At 19.1% G+C, this 23,914-nt stretch overlaps 1 protein-coding gene across 1 annotated transcript; it reads right to left on the bottom strand.

The window, feature by feature from the left end:
* Window positions 1-19,566: 19,566 nt before the first annotated feature.
* MRS44_007061 (uncharacterized protein) lies at window positions 19,567-22,217 on the bottom strand (the record flags this gene model as incomplete). The annotated part of the gene is made up of 4 exons (XM_065620379.1): window positions 19,567-19,610; window positions 19,656-20,164; window positions 20,208-21,956; window positions 22,006-22,217. 4 exons carry the CDS (start codon window positions 22,215-22,217, stop codon window positions 19,567-19,569), a joined length of 2,514 nt encoding a protein of 837 aa, XP_065476451.1.
* Window positions 22,218-23,914: the final 1,697 nt, after the last annotated feature.

Raw genomic sequence — 23,914 nt, 5'->3', positions numbered from 1 at the left:
TATTTTTAATCTTAGAATTAGCTATAAGATTAATAAATCCTTAAGGATAAAAATTATAAATTAAATTATTAAGTACCTTTTTAATTATACTTAATATAATATTATTAAAATTATATTATAATAATAATAATAAAGTTAGCTATAAGGTATTTAAATTTATTATTATATAATATCTAATTATAGTTTTTATTATTTAATTTTTTCTTTTAGAGATTTTATTTATTTATAAATAATATATAACTAATATAAGAAAGTTAATTCTTAAGAAGTTAAATATAGCTCTCTAGATCTAAGATATAAATTTTAAGTCTTTATTATTAATAATTTATATTAAGATACCTTAATTAAATATAAATAATATTTAAATAAATATAATTACTTAATTTTTTATTATATATAATATATATTATATTAATAATATTATTTTCTTTAAGAAAATATAATTAATAATTACTAAGTAATTAAGTTTATCTTATTTAATAATAAATTATATTATTCCCGCGGTAAATACTTTTAATAAGTTTATAATAAAGTTAAGAATTATTATATAAAATAATTATAATATTATTATAATTAATTATAACTCCCCCTAAGTTAATTTTTAGCTTATTAAATTTTTATAATATATTAAATTAAAAGTAATATAACCGCAAATGATTTTTAATATTTAATAGAAATAAATAATATTAAAATTCTTTTTATATATAATTAATTTTAAAGTAATACTTATTATTATAAATAATCTTAAGAATTAATTTAATAAATAATTATAAGATATAAAGCCTTTTTTTTTCTTTATATTTAATATAATATAAGAGGTCTTTAGCTAATTCCTAAGGTTAAAAAAAGATTATCTTTAATTATTAATTTTAGCGTTTTTAACCTTAGATATCTATAATATAATCTTATATATAACTTAGCTTAAAGTCCTTATTATAGCTTTTTATAATTTATTAATAAAATTTAAAGGTAATCTTAATTTATATTAATCTTATTTTTATTAAGGCTATTATAAAATTAAGTTTATTAAAGCTATTTTTAATAGCTTTTCTTACTAAATAATCTTTAATTAATAATCTTAAAAATATATCTAAAATTATATTAAGTATACCTAATATATAAAAGATTTATAATTTAAATTAAAATAAATAATTAATAGCCTTAATAAGCTTTAAGTTAGCTTTATTAAAATCTATAGTTTTTAATAAGATAAATATAATAATACCCTTAGTCGCTATATAGTTTATAATAATATTTATTAAGTAATAATTAGATTATATTAGCTTTTTTATTTTTTAAATTACTTATATTAAGGTAATAATTTTAGTTTTTATTAATTTATATTTAGTTTTTATAATAGAGGTTAAATAAAAGAAAAAATTAATAAGCTTTAACTTTTTACTTAAGATATCTTTCTTAGGAATTACTTTTTTATTTTCTTTTCTTTTAATTTAAAAAATAAATAAATTAAATTTATTCTTATAGGTATTAATCTTAAAGAAAAGTAATTTTATAGGGTTATAATATTAAAATATAAATTACTTTATAAGGAATTATTATATCTTATTAAATATAATCTTTTTTTTATAGGGGTAAAAGTAATTATAAAAGTATTTAATCTCTTAATTAATCTTAATACCTTAATTTATAACTTAAATATAGCCTTAGCTTTATATAATAGCTATATCTTTTATTTAAGAAAAGATTATATTTATATATTATATTATAATATTCTTTTTATAAATATCTAGCTATTTTAATATAAGCTTTAAGGGTAGCGAGGTTAATTAAATATATTATCTTAATAAAGGTATTAAATTAGTTTTATATTTTATAGAGATTATTATTATTAATTATATATCTTAATAGCTTTATAGTATTATAACCTATAAAAGACTTATTAATAATAATCTTTAATTAATTCTTATTAAATAGCTTTAATATTACTTTTAGGTACTTAAGATATTTTTTAAATATATTAAAAAAAATTATTATATTATTAATATAAACCCTTATAAAGGTATAATACTCTAAGAATATATTATTTATAAAATATTATTTAAAAGTAAAAAAATTCTTAAATCTTATTAAGGCTATATTAAAAACTTCTAGGCTATAATTAAATATAATTATTATTTAATTATAATATATATTATAAATTAGTAATTAATAAAAAAATCTAATTTTATTAAATATTAAGAAATATTTTTTACTTCTTATATTTATTATAATATCTTCTTAATTTAATAAAAAATATATATCTAAGATTATAATATTATTTAAAGGGCATAGATTAAGAATAATATTACTTTTTTCTTATTATTTATAACCTTTTAAATAATAAAAACTAGGTATATAATAGGGGTTAGCTTATTTAAATAATATATCTTTCTAGTAGTATATAGCTTCTTATAAACTTTATCTAGGAATTATTTATCTTTAATCCCTATAAGGTAAGCTCTAATAATTATTTTTTAGTTTTATTAATTATTTATTAAATTAATCCTTATTTTTTTTTCTTTAGGTATAAAAATAATACTTTTATCTCTATAAATATTATATTTATTAATTAGCCTAAGAAGTTTTATAATTTATTTCTTATTAAGGTTAATTATCTTAATATTAAATTTATTTTTTATTAAGAGAATACCTTTAAGTTAATTAATATTATAATTAAGAAGTCTAATATTAATATACTTTAAGTTATCTTTAGTTATTTCTTTTAAGGTCTTAGGTAATTATTTTAATAATATCTTAGTTACTAATAGGTTTTTAATTTTTATTTTTAATTAAAGGTCTTTATTAATTATATTATAAAAGTTTATTAATTTAAAGGAGCTAATAATAAAGTTTATAATTTTATTATATTTATAATTTTTAATATAGCTAATATATTACCTTTAGTAAATTTAAATATTTTTAATATTAGGGTTATAAAAAATAATTATTTTTAAGATATTTTTATTAATTATATTATTAAAAAAATATATATTTTTCCCTTAAAAGTAAAAGGCTTTATTTTTTCCTTTTAATTTATATATTTTTAATAAGTTCTTATAAGTAATTAAAATAAAAATAATTTTATCTTTTTTAATAATTACTATATATATATTTTTAATAATTTTAATAAAAAATAAAATCCTTTTTTTAAAAATTTCTTCTTAAATAATTATATTATATATTAATTTAAATAAAATACTTAGGTTAATAAAATTAATTTTTATTTTATGCTTATATAAAAACCTAGTTCTTAGTAATAAGTAAGAAATATATTAATTAATAATATTTATTATAATTATAAAATAAGCCTTAATTTTTATCTCTTATATAATTCTAAGAAAATATAAATTAAAAATAATAGATTTTATAATACTTATAACTTTATTAATTTTATTAAGTATTTTTAATTCTTAGTTTTTTTAGATTATTTTCCTATTATATTCTGCGAGTTATCTCTTATTAATTATAATAGCTAATACTTTAAAATTATAATAAACTTATTAGATTTTAATATTTTTTATTTCTTTAAAAGTAAGAAAAATATAAAAATAAGTAAATATTTTTTTTTAAATTAATTATTAAAGTTAAGTCTACTTATAGCTTTAATAATTTAATTATTATTAAGAGTAAAATTAATTTAGTTTTTTCTTTTTTATTTTATAGCTAAGTAAGTATTTTTATTATTATTTATAATCTTAGTATAATAAGTTATATTCTTATTACTTTTATTTAGCTTTTCCTTACTTTAAGAGTTATTTTCTATATAATATACTCTTTTAAGTCTATCTTAATCCTAGTTTTTATAACTTTAATATTATCTATCTTAGCTAATACTTTAGGATTATTAGTAACTTAAATTAAGGTTTTTTTAATTAAGTCTTCCTTACTCTTAACCCCTTTTTTCTTAAGGTAAAATCTCCTTTTATTATTTTAATTTTACCTTTAGAGACTTATTTTAATATTCCTTTAAGGGTTTTTAATTATTTCTCTAAGCCTAATTACTTTATTAATTTTATATTTTTTATTATTTATTTAAGTTATTTAAATATTATAATTAGAGCTAATTATTATATATATTATCCTTAATCTCTCGCGGTCTTTAGCTATATAATAAGTAATTTTAATCTTTATAGCCTTAATTTTATAATTAATTATTACCTTATAATATTAAGTCTTTTTAATTAAACTTTTTTTTATTTTTTTCTTAATAATATAAATATATTTATTATTAAATTAAGGTTTTTTTTTTTTAATTTTATTTTTCTTAAAATATAATATTTTTAGTTTTTTATATAAGGTCTTTCTCTTATTATATTATATTAATATATTTTAATCTTTTATTAGTCTTATTTAATAGCCTATAGAATTAATATAATTTAAGGTAAAATTTAATATAAAAATAAGTAAATAATTTATAATTAATAGCTCTTTTAATAACTTTAAATATATTAAATACCCTTATAGAGAAATCTCTTAATAATTATTTTTAATATCTTTAAGGTTAAAGTAAGCTTAATCTAATTATTTTAATATTTCTTAGAGTTTTATATTAAATTTTATTTTTATTATATTAAGAAAGGTATTAATAAAAGTAATATAATTTTATTTTTTTTTATTATTAAGTAATCTTTATTATTATATTAATATATTACCTCTTATAAGCCTTTATATATTTTCCTTAATAAATATAACTTATTATAAGTTATTTCTTTTTATATAAGATTAAATTAAGTTTACTTATAAATAAATATAAATAAAAATAATAATAATCTTATTATAAAATATTTTAGCTAAGAGATATTTAGATTTACCCTTTGATAATATATTTAGCTAAAAAAAACTAATATTTATAAGCTTAAAGCTAATATTATTATTTTTCTTACCCTCTTATTATCCCTAGCCTATATATATTATTCTTATAGAGATTAGTCTTAATATAAATAAAGCTAATTATTCTCGCGGTGATTTATTAACTAGGGCTATTTATTTTACCTTTTTTATAATAATTCTTAATAAAGGCTAATTATTATAATTAATACCTTTTTTATAATAATTCTTAATAAAGTAATATTAAGGCTATTATTATATATAAGATATATTATAATTTAAGTAATTATATAATTTAAAGTATTAAGTATAATACTTATAAGTAAGGCCTATTTTAATCTTATTATTATTTTTAATTATTAGATTATAATAATATTAATAATAATAAAGCTAAATATTATATTCTTTAAAGAGGTCTTAGTATTTATAGTTATAGTAGTAAATTTTATACTAGTTATAAAAAGGCTAAGTAATATTATATTATAGCTAGGTCTATTTATAAATTAATTAATTTTATACTTTTAAGCTTAAGTTTATAGCTTTACTTAATTCATTTAAGTATATAATAGGTTATTAAAGAGCGCTAATAAGTATTTATTTTTATTTTATTTTATTTAGAATTAAGATTTACTTAATTATATTATAAGATTTTTATAATCTTATTTTTATTTAATTTATTACCTTTAATTAGAATTAGGCTATATAGCCCTCTTAGTTTAAATATAGCTAATTTATAGTAAATATTATATCTAAAAGAATTAAATCTAAATTTAATTATAGCCCTTATTAATTATATAATTAATAAATATTAATTTAATTTTACCTCCTTAATATTAAATTTAATAAGAAATACAAAGCTAATATATCTTTTATAATAAAGAATTTAATATTAAAAGTATTAAAACTATAGCTTTATACTAGGTCTAATAATACTAATTAATTTAAGGTTTTTTATTTCCCTAGGGCTAAGGGTATTATTAATTCCTTAGATTTTTTTTTCTTAAGAGAATATTAAATTTAATAGTCTTATTATTATTTTTAATAGCTTAAGGGTTATATTTATTAATAAAGTATAAATTAAGAGTTTATTATTTAATAATAAAGCTCTCTTATTTCTAGCTTTTTTAATAATCTTTTTCGCTTTTTCTTAGGCTATCTTAATAAGATATAAATTTATAATATTTTAATAATATAGAAATAATTTAATAATTAATATTATATCTCTATAAAAGGTATTAGATTTATTTATTTTTTAATTAGAAAGCTCTATAAGGTCCTTAAGTATTATTAGGTTAATAAGGGTTTATTTTTAATATTTAAAAATTAGGTTTTATAAAAGAAATACTTATATTTAATATAAATAATTAAAATTAGCCTTTATAAGCTTTACTTTTATTAAGGCTTTAATAATAATTTAATATAATACTTATTTAAAAAAGTCTTACCTTAATAAGCTTAGAGTTATTATAGAGATTATTAGATTTATTTAGCTTAGCGTAAGGGATAAAAATATAATATATATTAATTTTAAGAAAAAAATATTAGGGCTTTCTTTTAATATTTTACTTATTTTTAATATTAGTTTTATTAAATAAAATATAAGTTAAATTAAAAGAAGTATTAATTATTATTAATTCTTATAGGTCTCTTAGAGAAATAAAAGACCTAAGTATTACTAAAAGTAATTAAATAAGGGCTAATTCTAATAGCTAGAAGGTTATAATAAATATAAGTTATAAGTATAAAAAAGATATATTAAAAATAATTTAAAAACTAAGTTAATTTTATCTAAAAGCTATTAAATCTAATTATTATAAAGCTAGATTTATTATATAAAGGACCTATATAACTAAGGTATATAATAATTTAACCTTAATTTAATATCTTTTAAGGTAATTATAAGGTATTAAAAAATATTTTATTTTAAGTACCTTAAGTATTTATATTATATAAGAGAGTTTCTTTTAAGTAACTTTTATATTATATAAGTTATATATTTATATTTTATGTTAAGAAAAATAATATTATTTTATTAATATAAATATAGCTTAATTAAATTAATTTTATTAAGTTATTTCTTAATATTTTAAGACTTATTATTTATTATTTTTAAGTAATTTTTATTTAATTTTATATTTTATTAAAAGTCTTATTTTCTTAATTTAATAAAAAAAATAAGATTTATAATAAAATTAAGATATAAAATAATATCTTAGAGCTTTAGTTTTTTTATTAAGATATTAGCTTTTCTTAAGATAATAATAATATCTTTATAGCTATTTATTAATATTTAATTTAGTTTTAATTAAAAGAAATGTTTTATTAAGGTAATTTATAAGTTTTTAAGCCTTAAGGTATCTCTAAAAATATATAATATAGCCTTAGAGTTAAGTAATATATTATTTCTTAAAGGGTAATACTTAATAGCTAATAAAATTATCTCTTAATTTTAAGAGCTAATAAGTTATAATTAGGTTAACCTTTTTAATTTAATCTTTTATATTTAATTAATAAGCCTATTAATATTAAGAAAAATCTTTTTTTATATTAATCTTTCTTAAAATATATTTAATTTATATTTTTTATATCTTTTCTTAAGAAATATAAATAATTATATATTAAGTATATTAATTATATACTTTTATCTTTAGTTTCTTAAGCTTTTTTTTACCTTTTTAAAATTCCCTTAAGATAGCCTTTTTATTATCTAAGTTTAAAAGCCTCTTTTAAGTTATCTTTATTAGCTCTTATAAAGGTATTATATATTATTTTCTTTTTTTTTAAGTATTCTCTAAGGTTATTAAGGCCTTATTTTATATTTATAATTATATAAACTTTTATAAGTTTATTTTTTTTTATTTTATTCTTTTTTATTATACTATAAATAAAGATTTATAATTTAAAGAGTAATAAATAAAATACTTTAAAAAGGTCTAAGAATTATTAATTTATTTCTTTAATTTCTTAAAAGTTTATATCTCTTATTTTATTAATTATATTATATTACTTTATAATTTATTTATTAAGAGCTTAATAAGAGATTAAATAGCTTTAATAAGATTTTATTAAGTAATTCTTATATATCCTTTAAGCCTTTTATTTATTATAATTAAAAAGAATTCTTTATATAAGAATTTTACTTAATTTATAAGTATATTATTAGCTAAATAATAATAATAAATAAAAGGCTTATTAATTATCTTAAGGACTTAATCTTAAACCTTTATAATTTTTTTCTTAAAGTTTTTATATTTAAATAAAAAATATTTATAAAAGGTTTATAAAAAGTTATAAGTCTAGAGATTAATTACTAAGAGGTCTAATATTTTATTAGCTTTTTAATTATTTTTTATCTTAGCCTTAAGAAATAAATTTTTCTTTTTTAAAAATAATATTTAAGCCTTATATTAAGAAGATTTTATTAATAATTATTACCTTAATCTTTAGGCTTTTTTTTTTTAATATTTTATATAATTAGCTTTATAAAAGATTTAATATAAGACTAAGCTTATTTTTAATCAATAAATTAATATAAACTTATAGATCTTAATTTTATATTTTTATTTTTATAATATTAAATTAAGTAATTTAATTATTCTTAAAGGCTAATTTTATATATATATTTATTATTATTATTTAAAGAGAAATTAATAAATACTTTTTTATTTAATATTTTAATTAATAATTATTAATTTATATATAAGACTCTTAATTATTAATAAATTAAGCTTTTCCTTAAACTTATATATATTACTTTATATTATTATTCTTAAGGGAATTTCTTTTTTTTTTTCAGCTATAATATAATTTACCTAATTAGGCTTAATATATTAATAATCTAGAGATTACTTAGCCTAATATTAAAGGCATATAATTACCCTTAGAGCTATTATATAGGGCTTAATTTAATATATTTAGCCTCTAATCACAGAGCTATTTATATTCCCCCTCCTCGGTTTTATATAGTAAATCTAATAATATTCTTACTTTATATTACTATGCTTAATTTATAAAAGGTAATATTAGTTAAGAAGATAAGACTTATAATTATTACTTCTTTATATAAATTAATCCTATTATATATTATAGGGGTTATTAGGGGTTATTTAGCCTAAGGTTTTTTTATATAAGGATTTAATATAATATAAATAATTTACTTATACAGCCTAAGTTTATACCTTATTAACCCTAGGTTTCTTAAAAAATTAAATTATTATTATTATAAGAGCCTTAAAGTTAATAAAAAAATAAAAAGATATTTAATTAAGTAATATTATTAAATATAATACTTAAAATATATTTTATTCTTAAGATATTAATTTAACTTTTAGATTTAAGAGAATTTTAAGGTAATTTATTATTATTTAAGTTATATATTTTTTATCTTAGCTTTTTAAGATTAATTATTAATTATAATTTACTTAAAGTAAAGCTTATAAACTTAAAATTCAAATCTATAAGGTATTTTAAAATTATTATTTATTAATATATAATTTTATTATTATACAAACCTTTATTTATTTACTTAAAATAAAATATTTTATTTATTTTAAATTTCTTTATTTACTTATAAAACTTATAAGATTAGTATTCTTAGTAATTATATTTAATAATACTTAAAGTAATTTCTTTATAATTATTATAACGTAAAGAGACCTTTAGGCTATATAATAAGAGAGACTTATATTACCTTATTAATTATAAATATATTAAGGTAAATTATACCTTATAAGCTATAATTTCCTTTAATTTATTAAATAAGATTAAAACAGTTTTAGCCTTATAAGTTATAATTTATTATAATTTACCTTATTTTCTAAGATATATAAGATATATTTCTTTTATTTTCTTATATAATAATTACCTAAGTTATTAATATAACTTAGTAATATTTAATACCTCTTAAGTATATTATTAGGTATAAGTTATATTTTATTTAAGATAATATTAATATCCCTTATATAAATAGAAATTAATATAATTTATATATTTTCTTAAGACTTATATAATTATTATATATTAATAGCTTTTATTTAAAGAATTATTTATATTACCTTAAATAATATTATATTAGTATTAATATATAAAAAAAATATTTTAATAATTAATTATTAATTAATAATATACTACTAGGAATTACTAAGATAATTATAAAGGTTTAATAGCTATAAGCTTTTATAAATGAATTTTAAGCTTAGATTAATTAATAATTATTATAATAAATAATACTTTTATTAATTATATTTATAAGAGATATTAATAAAGTTATTAAATCTCTTAAATTAATATCTTTTAATAAAAATATTAAGAATATTATTATATTTTTTATATATTATATATAATATTTTATATTTTTTTAAAAAAAAATTATTAAATAATATAATATAAGTCTTATTTATAAAATGACTTTTAAAAAGTATTATTATAATATAAATAAAACTTATTATAAGTAATTATTTATTAAATAAATAAGTTAATTAAAATTAAGATATTATTAATATTCTTTTTAATTAAAAAAACTTTAAAATTATTATTAAAGATATATTTAAATTTATTTATAAAAATAATAAGTTATTATATAATTATTTAAGCTTACTTAAAATAAGTTATATATTACTTATATAGCTTAGTTTAAATAACTTACTTTTAAAATAAAGTTTAAAAATAAATGTTTTATAGAAATCTTATATAAAAAATTAAAGCCTAAGATTAAAAATAAATTCTATAAAGCTAATAAACTTAATAACCTTAATAAGTATATTATTAAAATTATTAAAATTAATAAATAATAATATAAAAGGTATAAAAAAAAGCTATTAAAATAAAATAAGCTAAGAGAAATAAGCTTAAATTTTTATTTCTTAAATTTATATTAATAATAAAAAGATAAGTATAAAAAATAATAATTACTATAAAGAAAGACCTTATATAATATAAACCTAAGCCTTATAAAATAAAAAATCACTTAATAAGACTTTTATAATATTAAATATTATTATTATTTTAAGAAGAAATATAAAATAAATAAATATTATAAAAAAATAACTTTATAAACTTATTAAACCTTTAAAACATTATTAATTATACCTTATTAATTTATATTAATAAGAACTTTTATTAAAGGTAAATTATATAAAAAAGATTATAAGTATTTTATTATAATATATAATTAAAATACTTAAATATATTAATAAATAAATTAGAAAATTAATAATAATAACCTTAATAGCCTTATAATAAAAAGAAATAATAAAATTAATAAATTAAAATTAATAGTTACTTTTAATATTAATTAAGTAAATAAACTTTAAAAAAAGGTATAAAAAAAGGCTTTAATTATAAAAACTAAGTTATAAGATATAATATTATATTACCTTATATATCTTTTATTATATATTAAAGGAATTATTAATAAAAGAATTCTATATAAGATAATTATAACTTATGCTTATAATATTAGCCTAAGGTATTATAAAAGTATACTAAGACTTATAAGTAATAAATATATAAATATATTAATAAGCCTTAATAATTAAAATAATATATTAAATTAAATAATAATAATACTTATTAAATTAAATAAGAATATAAAAAGAAATTAATAAAAAATATATAAAGCTTAAGTATAATAATAATAATTATAAGAAATAAATAAAAAATTATAAGAAAAAAAAAATTTTTAATTTTATAATAAAAATAAAAATAATATTAAAATACCTTAAGAAAATAATATATATAAATAATATAAAAATATATAAAAATAATAAATAAATAGAAAATTTATATTAAAGTATATTATAAAAAGTAAATTAAAAACCTTAAGTATTTTTTAATATTATTTAATTTATAAGATAATATATAAATATACTTAATATCTAAAAAGTATATTAATATCTTATAGATATTATATTAATATTATTAATATAAGAAATATTAAAGAAAAATATAAAAGAAATTATTTTTTATTATACTAGTATATTACTTAAATAATAAATCTTATTTATAATATAAAATAAAAAGATATTAAATATTTTATTAATATAAATTTATTAATATTATTATAATATAATACTTATTAAAGCTTTATTATATTATTTAAAAATAACTTATTTTTATATAATTAAAGATAAATATAAATACATTAATTAAAAAAAAAAAAAACTTAATAATATTTAATATAAAAAAAAAGAAAATAATAAAAAAAAGTTATTAATATAAGAATTATTTAATAAAGCCTTATTAAAATTACTTAAGCTTTTATTAAGCCCTTAATAAATAAATTATAAGATAATATAATATAATTAATAAGATAAAAAATATAAGGTTTTAAGAAATTAAAAAAATATATTAATAATTCTTAGACTTTTTTAAAGTATTTTATTTATTACTTTTTAAGTTATAAATATATATTTATAATATAATAAAAAAGATATTATAGAAAAATAAACTTATAATAGCCCTTATACTTATAAATATAAGATAAGCCTTTAATAACCTTAAAGAATCTTTAAAAAGAAAAAAAATAATATATAATATCTTTATAATAATTAATAAAAATAACTTAAAAAAGGCTTTTAAACTTAAATAATAAAAAAGTTATCTTAAAAAAACTTTAAGAAAATAAAAAAAAAAACCTAAGAAATTAAAAATAAAAATATATAATTAATATACTTAATATATAATTATTTATATTACTTAATTAATTATTATAATATATTTTTTAAAAAAAGAAATATAAAAATATAAATTAAATATATTTTAAAAATTTTTAAAAAAAAAAATCTTTTTTAATATTAATATTAATAATTTAATTAATTAAATATAAAAAATTAAATAAAAAAAGTTAACTTAATTATAACTTATAAGCTCTTATAATTAAGAGGTAATCTTATTAATTACTAAGTATTACCTTTTAAGAGATAATATATTACTTAACTCTAGGGCTATATTATTTATCTTTAGAGCTACCTTAAGGCTTAAAAGCCTATAAAATATTTTAATAAGAAATTTCTTTTAATTAAAACTAAATTAAATATTAATAAATAGCTATAAAGATATAATTATTACCTTTAAAATACTTAATAATTTAATATAAAGGCTAAAGCTCTAAGATATTATTTTATATATTAATTTTATAAAAAGTTTTATTTTTCTTATTAAATTAAAAAAATAAGATTTTTAATAAGATATAAAGCTTAATAAAAATTACCTTAAAAAATATATAATAATTCTCTTAAAGAAATAAAAAAAGTCTATAAATAATAAGTCTTAAAATATTAAGAAATAATTTAATTAAGTTAATTTAATTAAGTTATATTTATAATTAATAAAATAATATATTTCTCTCTTAAGGTAAAATATAAATATATAAACTATATAATATAAAGATTACTTAAGAAAGACTTTTATATATAATATTAATACCTAAGGTACTTAAGATTAGATATTTTTTAATACCTTATAAGTATATTAAAAAATATTAAAAGAAAATTATATAAAGCTTAAAGCTTAAAGATAATTATTATAATTAATTATAATATATATAATATAACTAAGACTTAATAAATAAACTAAATAGCTTTTAGAGAATTATTAAAAAAGATAAAACTAAGAGAAATATATTATTATAAACTTTTACTTAATAACTTAAGGCTATAATAATTATACTTTTATTTAAATATTTATAAATAAAACCTTAGGTTACTTATAGGATTATTATATTATTAATTATTATATAAGTATTATTTTCTTAGTAATAAAAAATTTATAAAGCTCTTAGAGGTTTAATATTTTTTAAAAATAAAAATCTTTAAATATAATAATAAAATTATAAAAATTTACCTTTAAGTAATTATTTACTTCTAATAGAAAAAAATATATTATAAGTCTTTTATATTAAATACCTAAGTATAAAATAATAAAGCTAAAAAGATTAAAGTAATTATTATTTAAAAAAATAAAATAATAAAAATAAAAACTAGCTTTTTAAATACCTTTAGTTAAAAATAATAAAAATAATAATATATTTATATAATTATATATTTTTAATTTTAAAAAAAACATTTATTTTATACAATCTTATATTTTTAATAATACTTTAAAAATATATTAAAATTAAACCTTTTATATCTATAAGTATTTAGCTATAAGGTATATATCTTAATAGCTAATACTTAGCTATAATAAAACTATATATAAAAATAAGCTATTTAAGAATAAAATAGATTTCTTATTAATTATACCTTAAGTAATTTATTTTATATATAAAATCTATTTTATAAAGAAATAATTATAACCTAAGATATTATATTTAATAAGAAATAATTTTTTAAATGCTAAATTAAGTCTTTTAAAAATAATCTTTTTAAAAAGAAACTTTAAAATAATTTAAAAATAAATCTAAAAGCTTATAATAATATAAAAGATATTAAGTTAATAAGCTATATAAGTCTTAAATAAAATATTAAATAAAATTCATAAATTGAAATATAATAAATAAAAAGAAATTTAAGATTTTTTTTTAAAATTAATAAAAGAATTATATAAAAAAAGACCTCTTAAATTAAGAGAATATATATTAATAAAATTGAAAGTTTTCTTATATTATTTAATTTCTTAATAATAATATTTATTTATATTTAGGCTATTAATATAAATATAAAAAGATATAATAAAAAGAATATATATAAAAATAATAAAAATATTCTTAATAAAATATATTTAAACTTTTTTTTTAATATTATATTTCTCTTAAAGACTCTTTAATCCTTATAATATTATAAAAATACTTATTAAAAAATACTTAAAGGCTTAATTAATCTTAATTTATTATAATTAAGAAAATATATAATTTATTTTTTAAATATAATTATATAAAAAGCCCTTAAAAATAATATATAAAGTATTATATTTATGAATAAAAAATAAGTTAATATTAATATATATTAAAGGTTATTAAAATACTTTCTTAACTTATATATAAATATAAAGAGTTATTTATATTAAGATATAATTTATAAGGCTAAAAAGGTATATTTTTAAAGCTATAAATAATTAAATTTATAAATAAAAGTCTTAAGGCTAATACTATAAGATTAAAAGGTCTTAGGGTATTACTAAGTATATATATATAAATTAAATAAATATAATAAATTTATTAAGGTTAAAATGTATCTTATAATTTATAAAAATTAATAAATAATAGATAATTAAGATATATATATAATTATATTTATAAGTATATTATTTAAAACCTTAATACTTATTAATAATTCCTTTAATTATAAGATATTATAATATAATATAATTAATACCTTTATATATATTTTATTTAATAAAAATATCTTTATAAAGATATTAAAAAGATATTAAAAGCTAAGTATAATATTAAAGCTTTAAAAGGCTTTATATAAATTAAAGAAATTCTTTATATTAAAATAATATTACTTTAAGAAACAAATCCTAAATAATAATATAAAAAAAGTTTTAATTAAAAGTTATTATTAAATAATTAATAATATTATTTTATATTCTTATATAAATAATTATATTTTTTATTTTTAAAAATATATAAAAAAATATAATAATATTAACTTAAAATATATAAAAATTATATTACCTTAAGGGAAAAAACCCTTTATTAATTCTTAAAGATAAAAGTTATATAAAACTAAGAAAGCTATTAATTATAACTCTTTTAAGCTATTTATATTAATATAATAAATTATTTTTACTTTAATATTATATTCTACTTTAAGATAATTATCTTAATAATATAAAAAAACACTTTTTATATAATATATTAATATCTCTAAGAATTATTAATTTATACCAAAGAAAAATAAATATAATTATATATATTATAATAATAACTTAGCTAAATATTATTTTTATTATAAGTTAAGTTATATAGTTTAATTAAAACCTAGGCCTTTAATATTATAAAGCTATTTATTAAGTCTTATAATATTTATTTTAAATTAAAAATTATACCCTTAGGTATAATATATATTAAAGGTCTAAAGAAAATATACTTTTTATAGCGATTAATATTAGTTTTATTTATAATATAAATAGCTAAAAGAGCTCTTAAGTATTTATTATAAGGCTATTTAAAGAAATAATTACTTAAAGAGTAAATAAATAAAATATAGTTATTATATTAATTATTTAAATAAAGCTTTTTATTTTTTTATAAGTTATTAAAAAAAGTATTTTTATAAAGTATTTATTATTTTTTATTAAAATTAATCTTATATAACTAATTACTTACTAAGACTTAATAATAATCTTAGCTAAGGTTATTATTTAAAATAATAATTAATAACTTATATATTTTATTAAGATAAAATTAATTTAATTAAATATAAAGCTTTATTATATAAATATATATAATTATTAAATAAGGTAAGAAATTAAAATAAAATACTTAAAATAAAATATATTTCTTTAAATAAGTATATTATTAATAGCTTAATAATAGTTTTTTTATTAAATATATTTAAATAATCTTATACTTAACTTAGTTTAAAATATACCTTAGTAAACTTATAATAAAAAAGAAATTAAAAGTTATTTAATAAATAAAAAAAGAAATATATAATTATATAATATTTTTATTAAATCCCTTAAATTAAAGCTTAAATAAAGAAATAAAAAGCTAAAGTATTAAGCTATTAGCCTTAAAGGCCTTAATAAAAATAATATATAATTATATACTTTTAATAAAAATAAATAAATTAAAGCTTAAAAGAAATAATAAAAATTAAAGTATTAAAAAATAAAATATTAAGTAAATAAATAAAAAATATAAAATATATTATATATTTAATATAAAAGAAATATAAGCTTAATCTTTTATTTATAATAATAAAGACTTATTTAATTAATTAAAGCTAATTTATAGAGCTAAAAAGCGCTAAGAGGCTATTATCTTTTTTCTTAATAAGATTAAAAGCTTATAAAATTAATAGGCCTTAGCTAAGAGAAAGAATAATATAATAAGAAGATAAAAAATTAAATAAATAAATAAAAATATATTTAATTATTATTAAATAAATTATTAATTAAGAAATTATTATTATTATTAATAAGGTATTATTATTAAGAAAAGTAACCTTTAAAAGTTAGGCCTAAGATAATTTACTTATAAGTATTATATATAAATAACTTCTTAATATATAAGATAATATAATTAAAGGCTAAGTTATTATAATAAAAAGATAAAAGTTATAATAAATTAATATTAATACTTAGAGTTAATTTATTAATATTAATCTTTTTAAAATAAGAAATATTCTTATAATTATTAAGTTATAAAATCGCTTTCTTAAAAATATAAATAAAAAAATTATTAATAATATATAAAAATATAATAATTATTATATAAGTTTTAATCCTAAAAAAAGAAAACTTAATATTTATATATATAATATATATATTAATTATTTATTATTAAAATTACTATTAAAATTATTATTATTTATATATTTATATAAGCTAAGATATATATATTATATATTTAATTAAATAAATTTAATTAATTAAACTTATAGATTTTTATTTACTATTAAGTCCAGCGCTAAGCCTTAGCGCTAATACTTTTTAGGTTTATAAAACTCTAATACTAACTCTAAGAACTAATCCCTCTAAAACCTATAATACTAATAACCTCTATTTCCTAATATAATTATACTTATAGCTATATAGCTAGATCCTAGCTAGCTATAATAAGACTTTTTTAATCTTTTTATTTAATATTATAAAAGGTATTAATATTAATAATAAGAGTTATAAGCTATGCCTTATATAAGTATATATTATTATTATCTCTTAAGCTATTAAAAAAATTAATTTTCTTTTAAGTAAAATACTTATATTTCTTTAGTTTCTTTTTAAGAGCCTTAAATAAAAAAAGCTTTTCTTTAATAAAATTAAATTAATTATTAATAATATAATAATTTAATATATTATAACCCTTATAAAAGGGATTATATTATTTTAATTAAGTCTTAGTAATTTTAATAATAAGGCGCTATTTTTTACTTAGGGAAAATTACTTTAATTAAGAAAATAAAAAAACCTTAGTTAGACTTAAAATTACCTCTTATTAGCTCTAAAACCCCTCGCTAGCTAAGTTTAATTAATAAATTAACTTAATAAATTAATTAGCTATTATATACCTTATTATATAATCTTAAGTTATATAATACTTTTCTCTCTAGCTATATATATCCCTTACTAAGCCTTACCTTATAGCATAAATATATAATTTTTCTTAATTCAGTCGCCTTATAGCAGTTAATTATATAATACCTAGTTATATAACTCTTAGTTAAGTTATTATATTATATATACTCCTTATATTAGGTTAGGCTATATAATATAGGCTTAGGTTAATTAGCTATAAGGTAGGTACCCTAAGTAGGGTCTTATAATAATAATTAATAATATTAATAGTAATTTTAATGATAATTATTAATAAAATAATAGCTATAATAATATAATAGCTAAGCGGCCTTAATTAACTTATTAGTTAAGGGTTTAATCCCTAGCCCTTATAACTTTTTATAATTATAAAGGTTATATAAGCTAGAGAAAAGGGCCTCTAGCTAGGCTTAAACTAGTGGCCTCCTTGCAAGTAAGGTAACCTTAATAATAGTATAGGAATTATTATATTATAGAGGTATTATTTATATTATAATTAGGTAAAAAGAGGCTAAGTAAAAGAAAAAGGTTATAGCTAAAGATTATAAGTTTAACCTAAACCTTTTATTTAATAAGTTATATACCTATTATAATACTTTAAATAACTCTATATAATATTATTTCTTATAATTTATTATAAGTACTTTTTATACCCTTATAAAGCTTATAGACCTTTTTAATAAGGTTATCTTAGTTATATAAAAAGGTATATTAATAGGTATTAGTTATATTACCTTAATTTATTAATTAAAGGTCTTTATAGAAAATAGCTATTATGATCTTATTAGTATATTATTAATTAATTAGCTAATTATAAATTAATTAATTAATTAGTTATAATTATTATTAGTTATAATTTAACCTCTTCTTATAAGGATAATAAAAGTAATTTTAACCTCTTTAAGTAATTAAGAATTATAAGGATAATTAAAAGGTTAATATTAAAGGGGAGCTATTATATAAAGGGGATTTTAATTACTTTAATTAATTAAGATATAAGCTATTTACTATAAATAGAGCTAGTTTTAGCGCGTTATTAAAGCTATTAATAATTATATAGATAAACCTTATTAATTTAAGCTTATTAAGACCTTAGGCTTTAGGCATAGAGCTTATATTATTAAAATTATTAACATATTAATTAAGATATTTTAATCCCTATTTTAGGTAAAATAAAGTGTAAGAATAATATTAATTATATAATTAACTTAAATAACTTAACTAAAAACCATAGCTATTAGATATTAAGCCTATATATTATTTAAAGTATTTTACTTCTTATTATATGAGCTCTAATAGCGGCCTCTATCTATATAATACTAAGCTGTATTATCTTTCTAATAGGAGGAGAGGTATATATAGTTATTAAGAGATGGTGGCTAACTAAGATCTTTGTATTAGGAGATATTATATCGCTCGAGCTCTAGTTAGTGGGTATGCACCTAATGATCCCTAGCCCCTATTTAGAATAGAACCTATGTTGCAAATCAGCTGGTTTTGATCAATGACCATTAGATCAAGGACCGCCGACGTCTATGGTTTTCTGGTGCCGTTTTCCAACTCGTTCTCCGGGTGAACTTGGCGTTACAGATTCATGCTAAATCGTCATCCACTTGAAATACCTTCTCCTAGGCCATCCCCAGGAATCGCCTCAAGCAGGTGATCGGCCAGCCCCTCATCCGTCATGCCTTCATTGTCCAAGCCTGATAGGACGAGGCGATCCGAGTCACCTGCCCCGGTGTTCTCCTCCCAGTCGGTAGTTGACGTTTCAGAGTTATCCAGCTCATTAGGCAAAGCATCAATTTCGTTCGTGAGATCGATGGCCGGCTGGTTCAGTAGATGTCCCGGGTTCACCACTGTCTCTGGACGCTGAAACATGTTGGTGTCTGTTAATTGGTGGAAGGCAATGTCATTCTCAAGGCTGTTGACCAGACAGTCATCAATCCCAAGAATATGCAACAGCACCTGGTCACGCAAAATGCTGTCGAACGGCGACGATGGGCTAGGTTGTTGATAACGGGGCAGGCTGGTGTAACGTCCCTCTACCAGGTCTTTCAGAGGGTTGAGGTTCACAGAGAACAACCCTCTGAGGTTGACTGGGAAGTCAGAATCTTGAGCCAACCGACCTTTGCTTTAGACTGAAATCGAACACCAAGACCAAGCGGAGATATGACCTGGGCTGGAAGGCAAAGATGTCCGTCCAGTTGATAGTGGGAGTCTTTCGTTGCACTCTCGATCCGTTCAGCTGAGTAAGGCCAACGATGTGACGAACAATCTCGCTGATCCAGTCCACGCCGTCGTATCGGGCCCAATAGGCTCTCATGAATTCGATAAGGACGTTGAGCCGGTGTTGGACCAGGGCTGAGGATTGTTGGACGCCTTCCGTGGCGGGCGGGGATAGCTTGGTGTCGAGGATGTTGAGAATAAGCGGCAAGGTGCTGAACCCCATAGCTGAGGATGGGAGCCATTGGGCTAGGTCCAAACGAAGTAGCTCCTTGTGGCATTCGGTTATGTCCGAGATGGCGCGTTGTAATTCCCGTTGCGTCTCCGAGATAGTCGATAAATCCTTGGGCAGCGAGAGTCCCAACTCGTTCCCTTCCCAATGAAGTGCTTCGTGGTGACAGAGGCCGATTCGAGCGGTATGGTAGTACATGTACATCAAGTTCCTATACAGAATGATCGAGTCCTGTCCTTTGGCTTGGTCAGTTTTGGACGATGTTCTGAGATCCGGGTTATTCTGCAAGTCTGATAGCCTCAAGGAAGTCCGTGAGTTCCATTCTCTCAAGGCGGATTTGCACTCGTATAGGGGATGAAGACGGCTCTTTTGTGTTGACTGGTGCCGACCCCTTGGTGGATGTAGGACCATCAACACGTCGGTGAGCTTGATGTATAACTGTACTGATTGGGATAGTATCTCGGCAAGTTTCCACTTGGTCGATGGACTGTAGACTTTCGATCGCTGAAGTTCGTCCCTCAGATCATTCGCGCTGAGGGGATCCTCATCGGTATCGAACTGCTCCCTGGTAATATTTATTGGGCGTTTCAACAACAAGCCCATGGACCGATCCCGCATAACGCAGCACCACCACAGCCTTTTCAAGACGTTCCTCTCCTTGAAGTGGGAAGCTGCGCTGAGGCTTGTGTAGAGATGTGCCTCCGCGAGCTTGGCGTTTTCGATGGCCAAGCTGAGCCATATTGTGTTTGGTTTTCCCGAGGACGACAAGGATGCCATGGAAAGCAGGATAGAAGCCTGGGCTATTACCAGAGGCGACGACTCGGTTTCAAGATCGTATAGTAGCTTAGTCCGTCGCAGGAGGGTTGTTCGCAATGATCGATTATCCGAGTAGCTCAGGGCTCGAACGGTGGACTTGGAAACGAATGTCGACGCCGCAAACAGCATTGCTTGAAATAACAGCAGAGGGAAAGACTGTCTCGGGGGCTGGCTGCTGTCGTGGTCATAAAGATCCCAGAAGTCACCCTCGTTGACCACTGGTAAGATGGGGTGGACATGCAGACAATACTGCTGGACGAATTCGTCGAGTAAGGGTCGTGTAGGCACCTTGAGGCAGCCCTGGAGCTCAAGGAATCTGACATCCTGCTGGGGGATTCGGTGTATGTCTGTGATGCCAAGAAACGGGTATCGGCAATACACTACCTCGGAGGATATCGCCACGTTTGCCGCATTAGGTCGTTGGCAATAAAAATCAGTCCCTGGGGGCTTCGAGATGTCGTTGATACGAGTACTGAATTCGGACGCTCTTGCAAACCCGGGGATCGGTTCCAGCCCTCCTTGGGGACCAAAGGCCTTGTCAGTAGCTGATGCAGATCCGAGAATCATTTCAATGTCTTCTTCATCGCTCATATCCTCCTCAATCGGGACAGGTGCCTGGGGGTCGCTTAGGAGAGCATCATGTGCTCTGCGACTGGGACGTCGGTCAGCAGGGGGATCTTTGAGATACAGCCGGCACTCACTACTTCGACGTCCTCCTCTTAACAAGGCAACGCTCTCCGTCAAGATGGCAGTTTGTACAGGGGCTGCCCTTTTGAGAGACATCGCAACGAACTTTTCGAGCTCGGCAGGTGAGACAAGCCCTGCGAGCCCTCTTTCGATTTTTTCTAGAGGGCTTCTTGGGGTCGGAATCTTGGGCCGATGTCTTGTCTGTGGGTGGTTGAGGAGGGTCCATGTTTGTGAATGTCGGATGCTGTTGTGGTAACACGTGAAGGTTGAGAGGCTGGACAGCGGGTGGGGTGACAAGGCGGAGAAGGTCAAATGAAGGTTATGGGGCCAGACGTTATGGGGAAGAGATGTATCTGGATGATGAAATCCGGGGTATTAATCCTTTACCCCAGTTCCCCAGATTCGGGATGCCAAGATGGGATTTGATGGAGGGCCTTCCACCCAGAGAAGGGAGGGGGGCAATTGATGATCTTGTTGTATCCTCCCGGCTGCAAGCTCGGCTGCTGACTAATTTTGCCCTCGGCAAAAATGATGATGAACGGCGGCGTGCTTTCGAAGGGGTGATACAACGGTAAGTACTTCTGGGATGATGGATGCTGTAACACGTCGTAGACTAACTCTGAGAGGCCTTTTTACTATGCGTTCAAGGGACCTGCCAATTCTTGACCTTTGGTCTTTATATGACTGTCTTCTCGCCTTCAAAGCCTCGCTCTATGTGGATACTTGCGGGTGCGGAGTCGTGGAGCTGTGTGCAGTGACTTTCAGCGAGCCTCGGCGCATGGTGGGGCTCGACCGGACCATCCGGGGAACGGGACTCTCGGGTGCCGGGGCGGACAAGGAACGAATTCGCCGATTCCGGCCCGGCATCTTTGAGACACCTTGAACACGACGAACGGGATTAAGTTACAGCGGGGCCATCCACCTTCTTGTTTCCATAGTACACATTGAGTTGGGGGAAAAGGGTGCTAAGCCGTTTTGGGCCATTAGGTAATTTCCTATATATAGAAAAGGGTTAGAGGCTAAGATGCCTCTGACTATAATTATCGCTTTTCTATTATAGTTAATAAGAAAGGAATAGCTTTTAGGCTCTTTTTTTAATTACATCTTTATTATTATTAATTAATTAATTACTCTTATGATTTTATATTATATTTATTTTACTAAGAAATATATAAGATCTCTCTTTAAAAATCTATAAGAAAAGTTATAAAGTATTTAATTTAGCTATAATTAATATATTTTATTTTTTTAATAAATTTAATACTCTTATATAAGATATATAATACTCTTACTTTAATAATAATTAAAATATATTATTAAAAGTAAATTTATTTAATTAAATAAAAGAGTATATTCTTATATTATTAATTAATAAACTATAAATATAATTATTATTACTAGGCTAAATAATATAAAAATATTAAGTATTATTATAAGAAAAAAGAAATAAGTAATTAAGGAGACCTTAAAAGCTACTTAGCTATAAGAGAGATTAATTATAAATAAATTTTACTTTTTCTTAACCCCTAAGTATATAAAACTATTTAATTAAATTCCTCTCTAAGCTTTAAGATTAAAATAAATTTTCTTTATATTTTATTAAAAGTAAATATTAAAAAAAGAAAAAATCTATTAATTATAAATATAAAAAAAGAAATATTACTAACTTATAGCTTTTATAAGAAATAGCTTTTCTTAATAAGATAAAGGGTTTAGTCTTATATAAGTTATTAAAAGAAGGTTTAATAAAGTAGTAATAAAAGATTTTAGCTATTAAAATACTTATTTAAATAATTCTAAAAAGTAAGACTTTTATTATTATTATTTTAATTTTTATAATATTTAAAATAACTTTTATAATAAGTCCCTTTTATACTCCTTAAGATATAAGTATAAATAATAAAGACTTTAATTACTTAAAAT

This window comes from Fusarium solani (genome assembly GCF_023522795.1).
Source record: "Fusarium solani strain SB1 chromosome Unknown bctg00000004, whole genome shotgun sequence".
NCBI classification, from domain to species: domain Eukaryota; kingdom Fungi; phylum Ascomycota; class Sordariomycetes; order Hypocreales; family Nectriaceae; genus Fusarium; species Fusarium solani.
The sequence above is the reverse complement of the archived record's forward strand: the minus strand, read 5'-3'. Positions and strand labels throughout refer to the sequence as shown.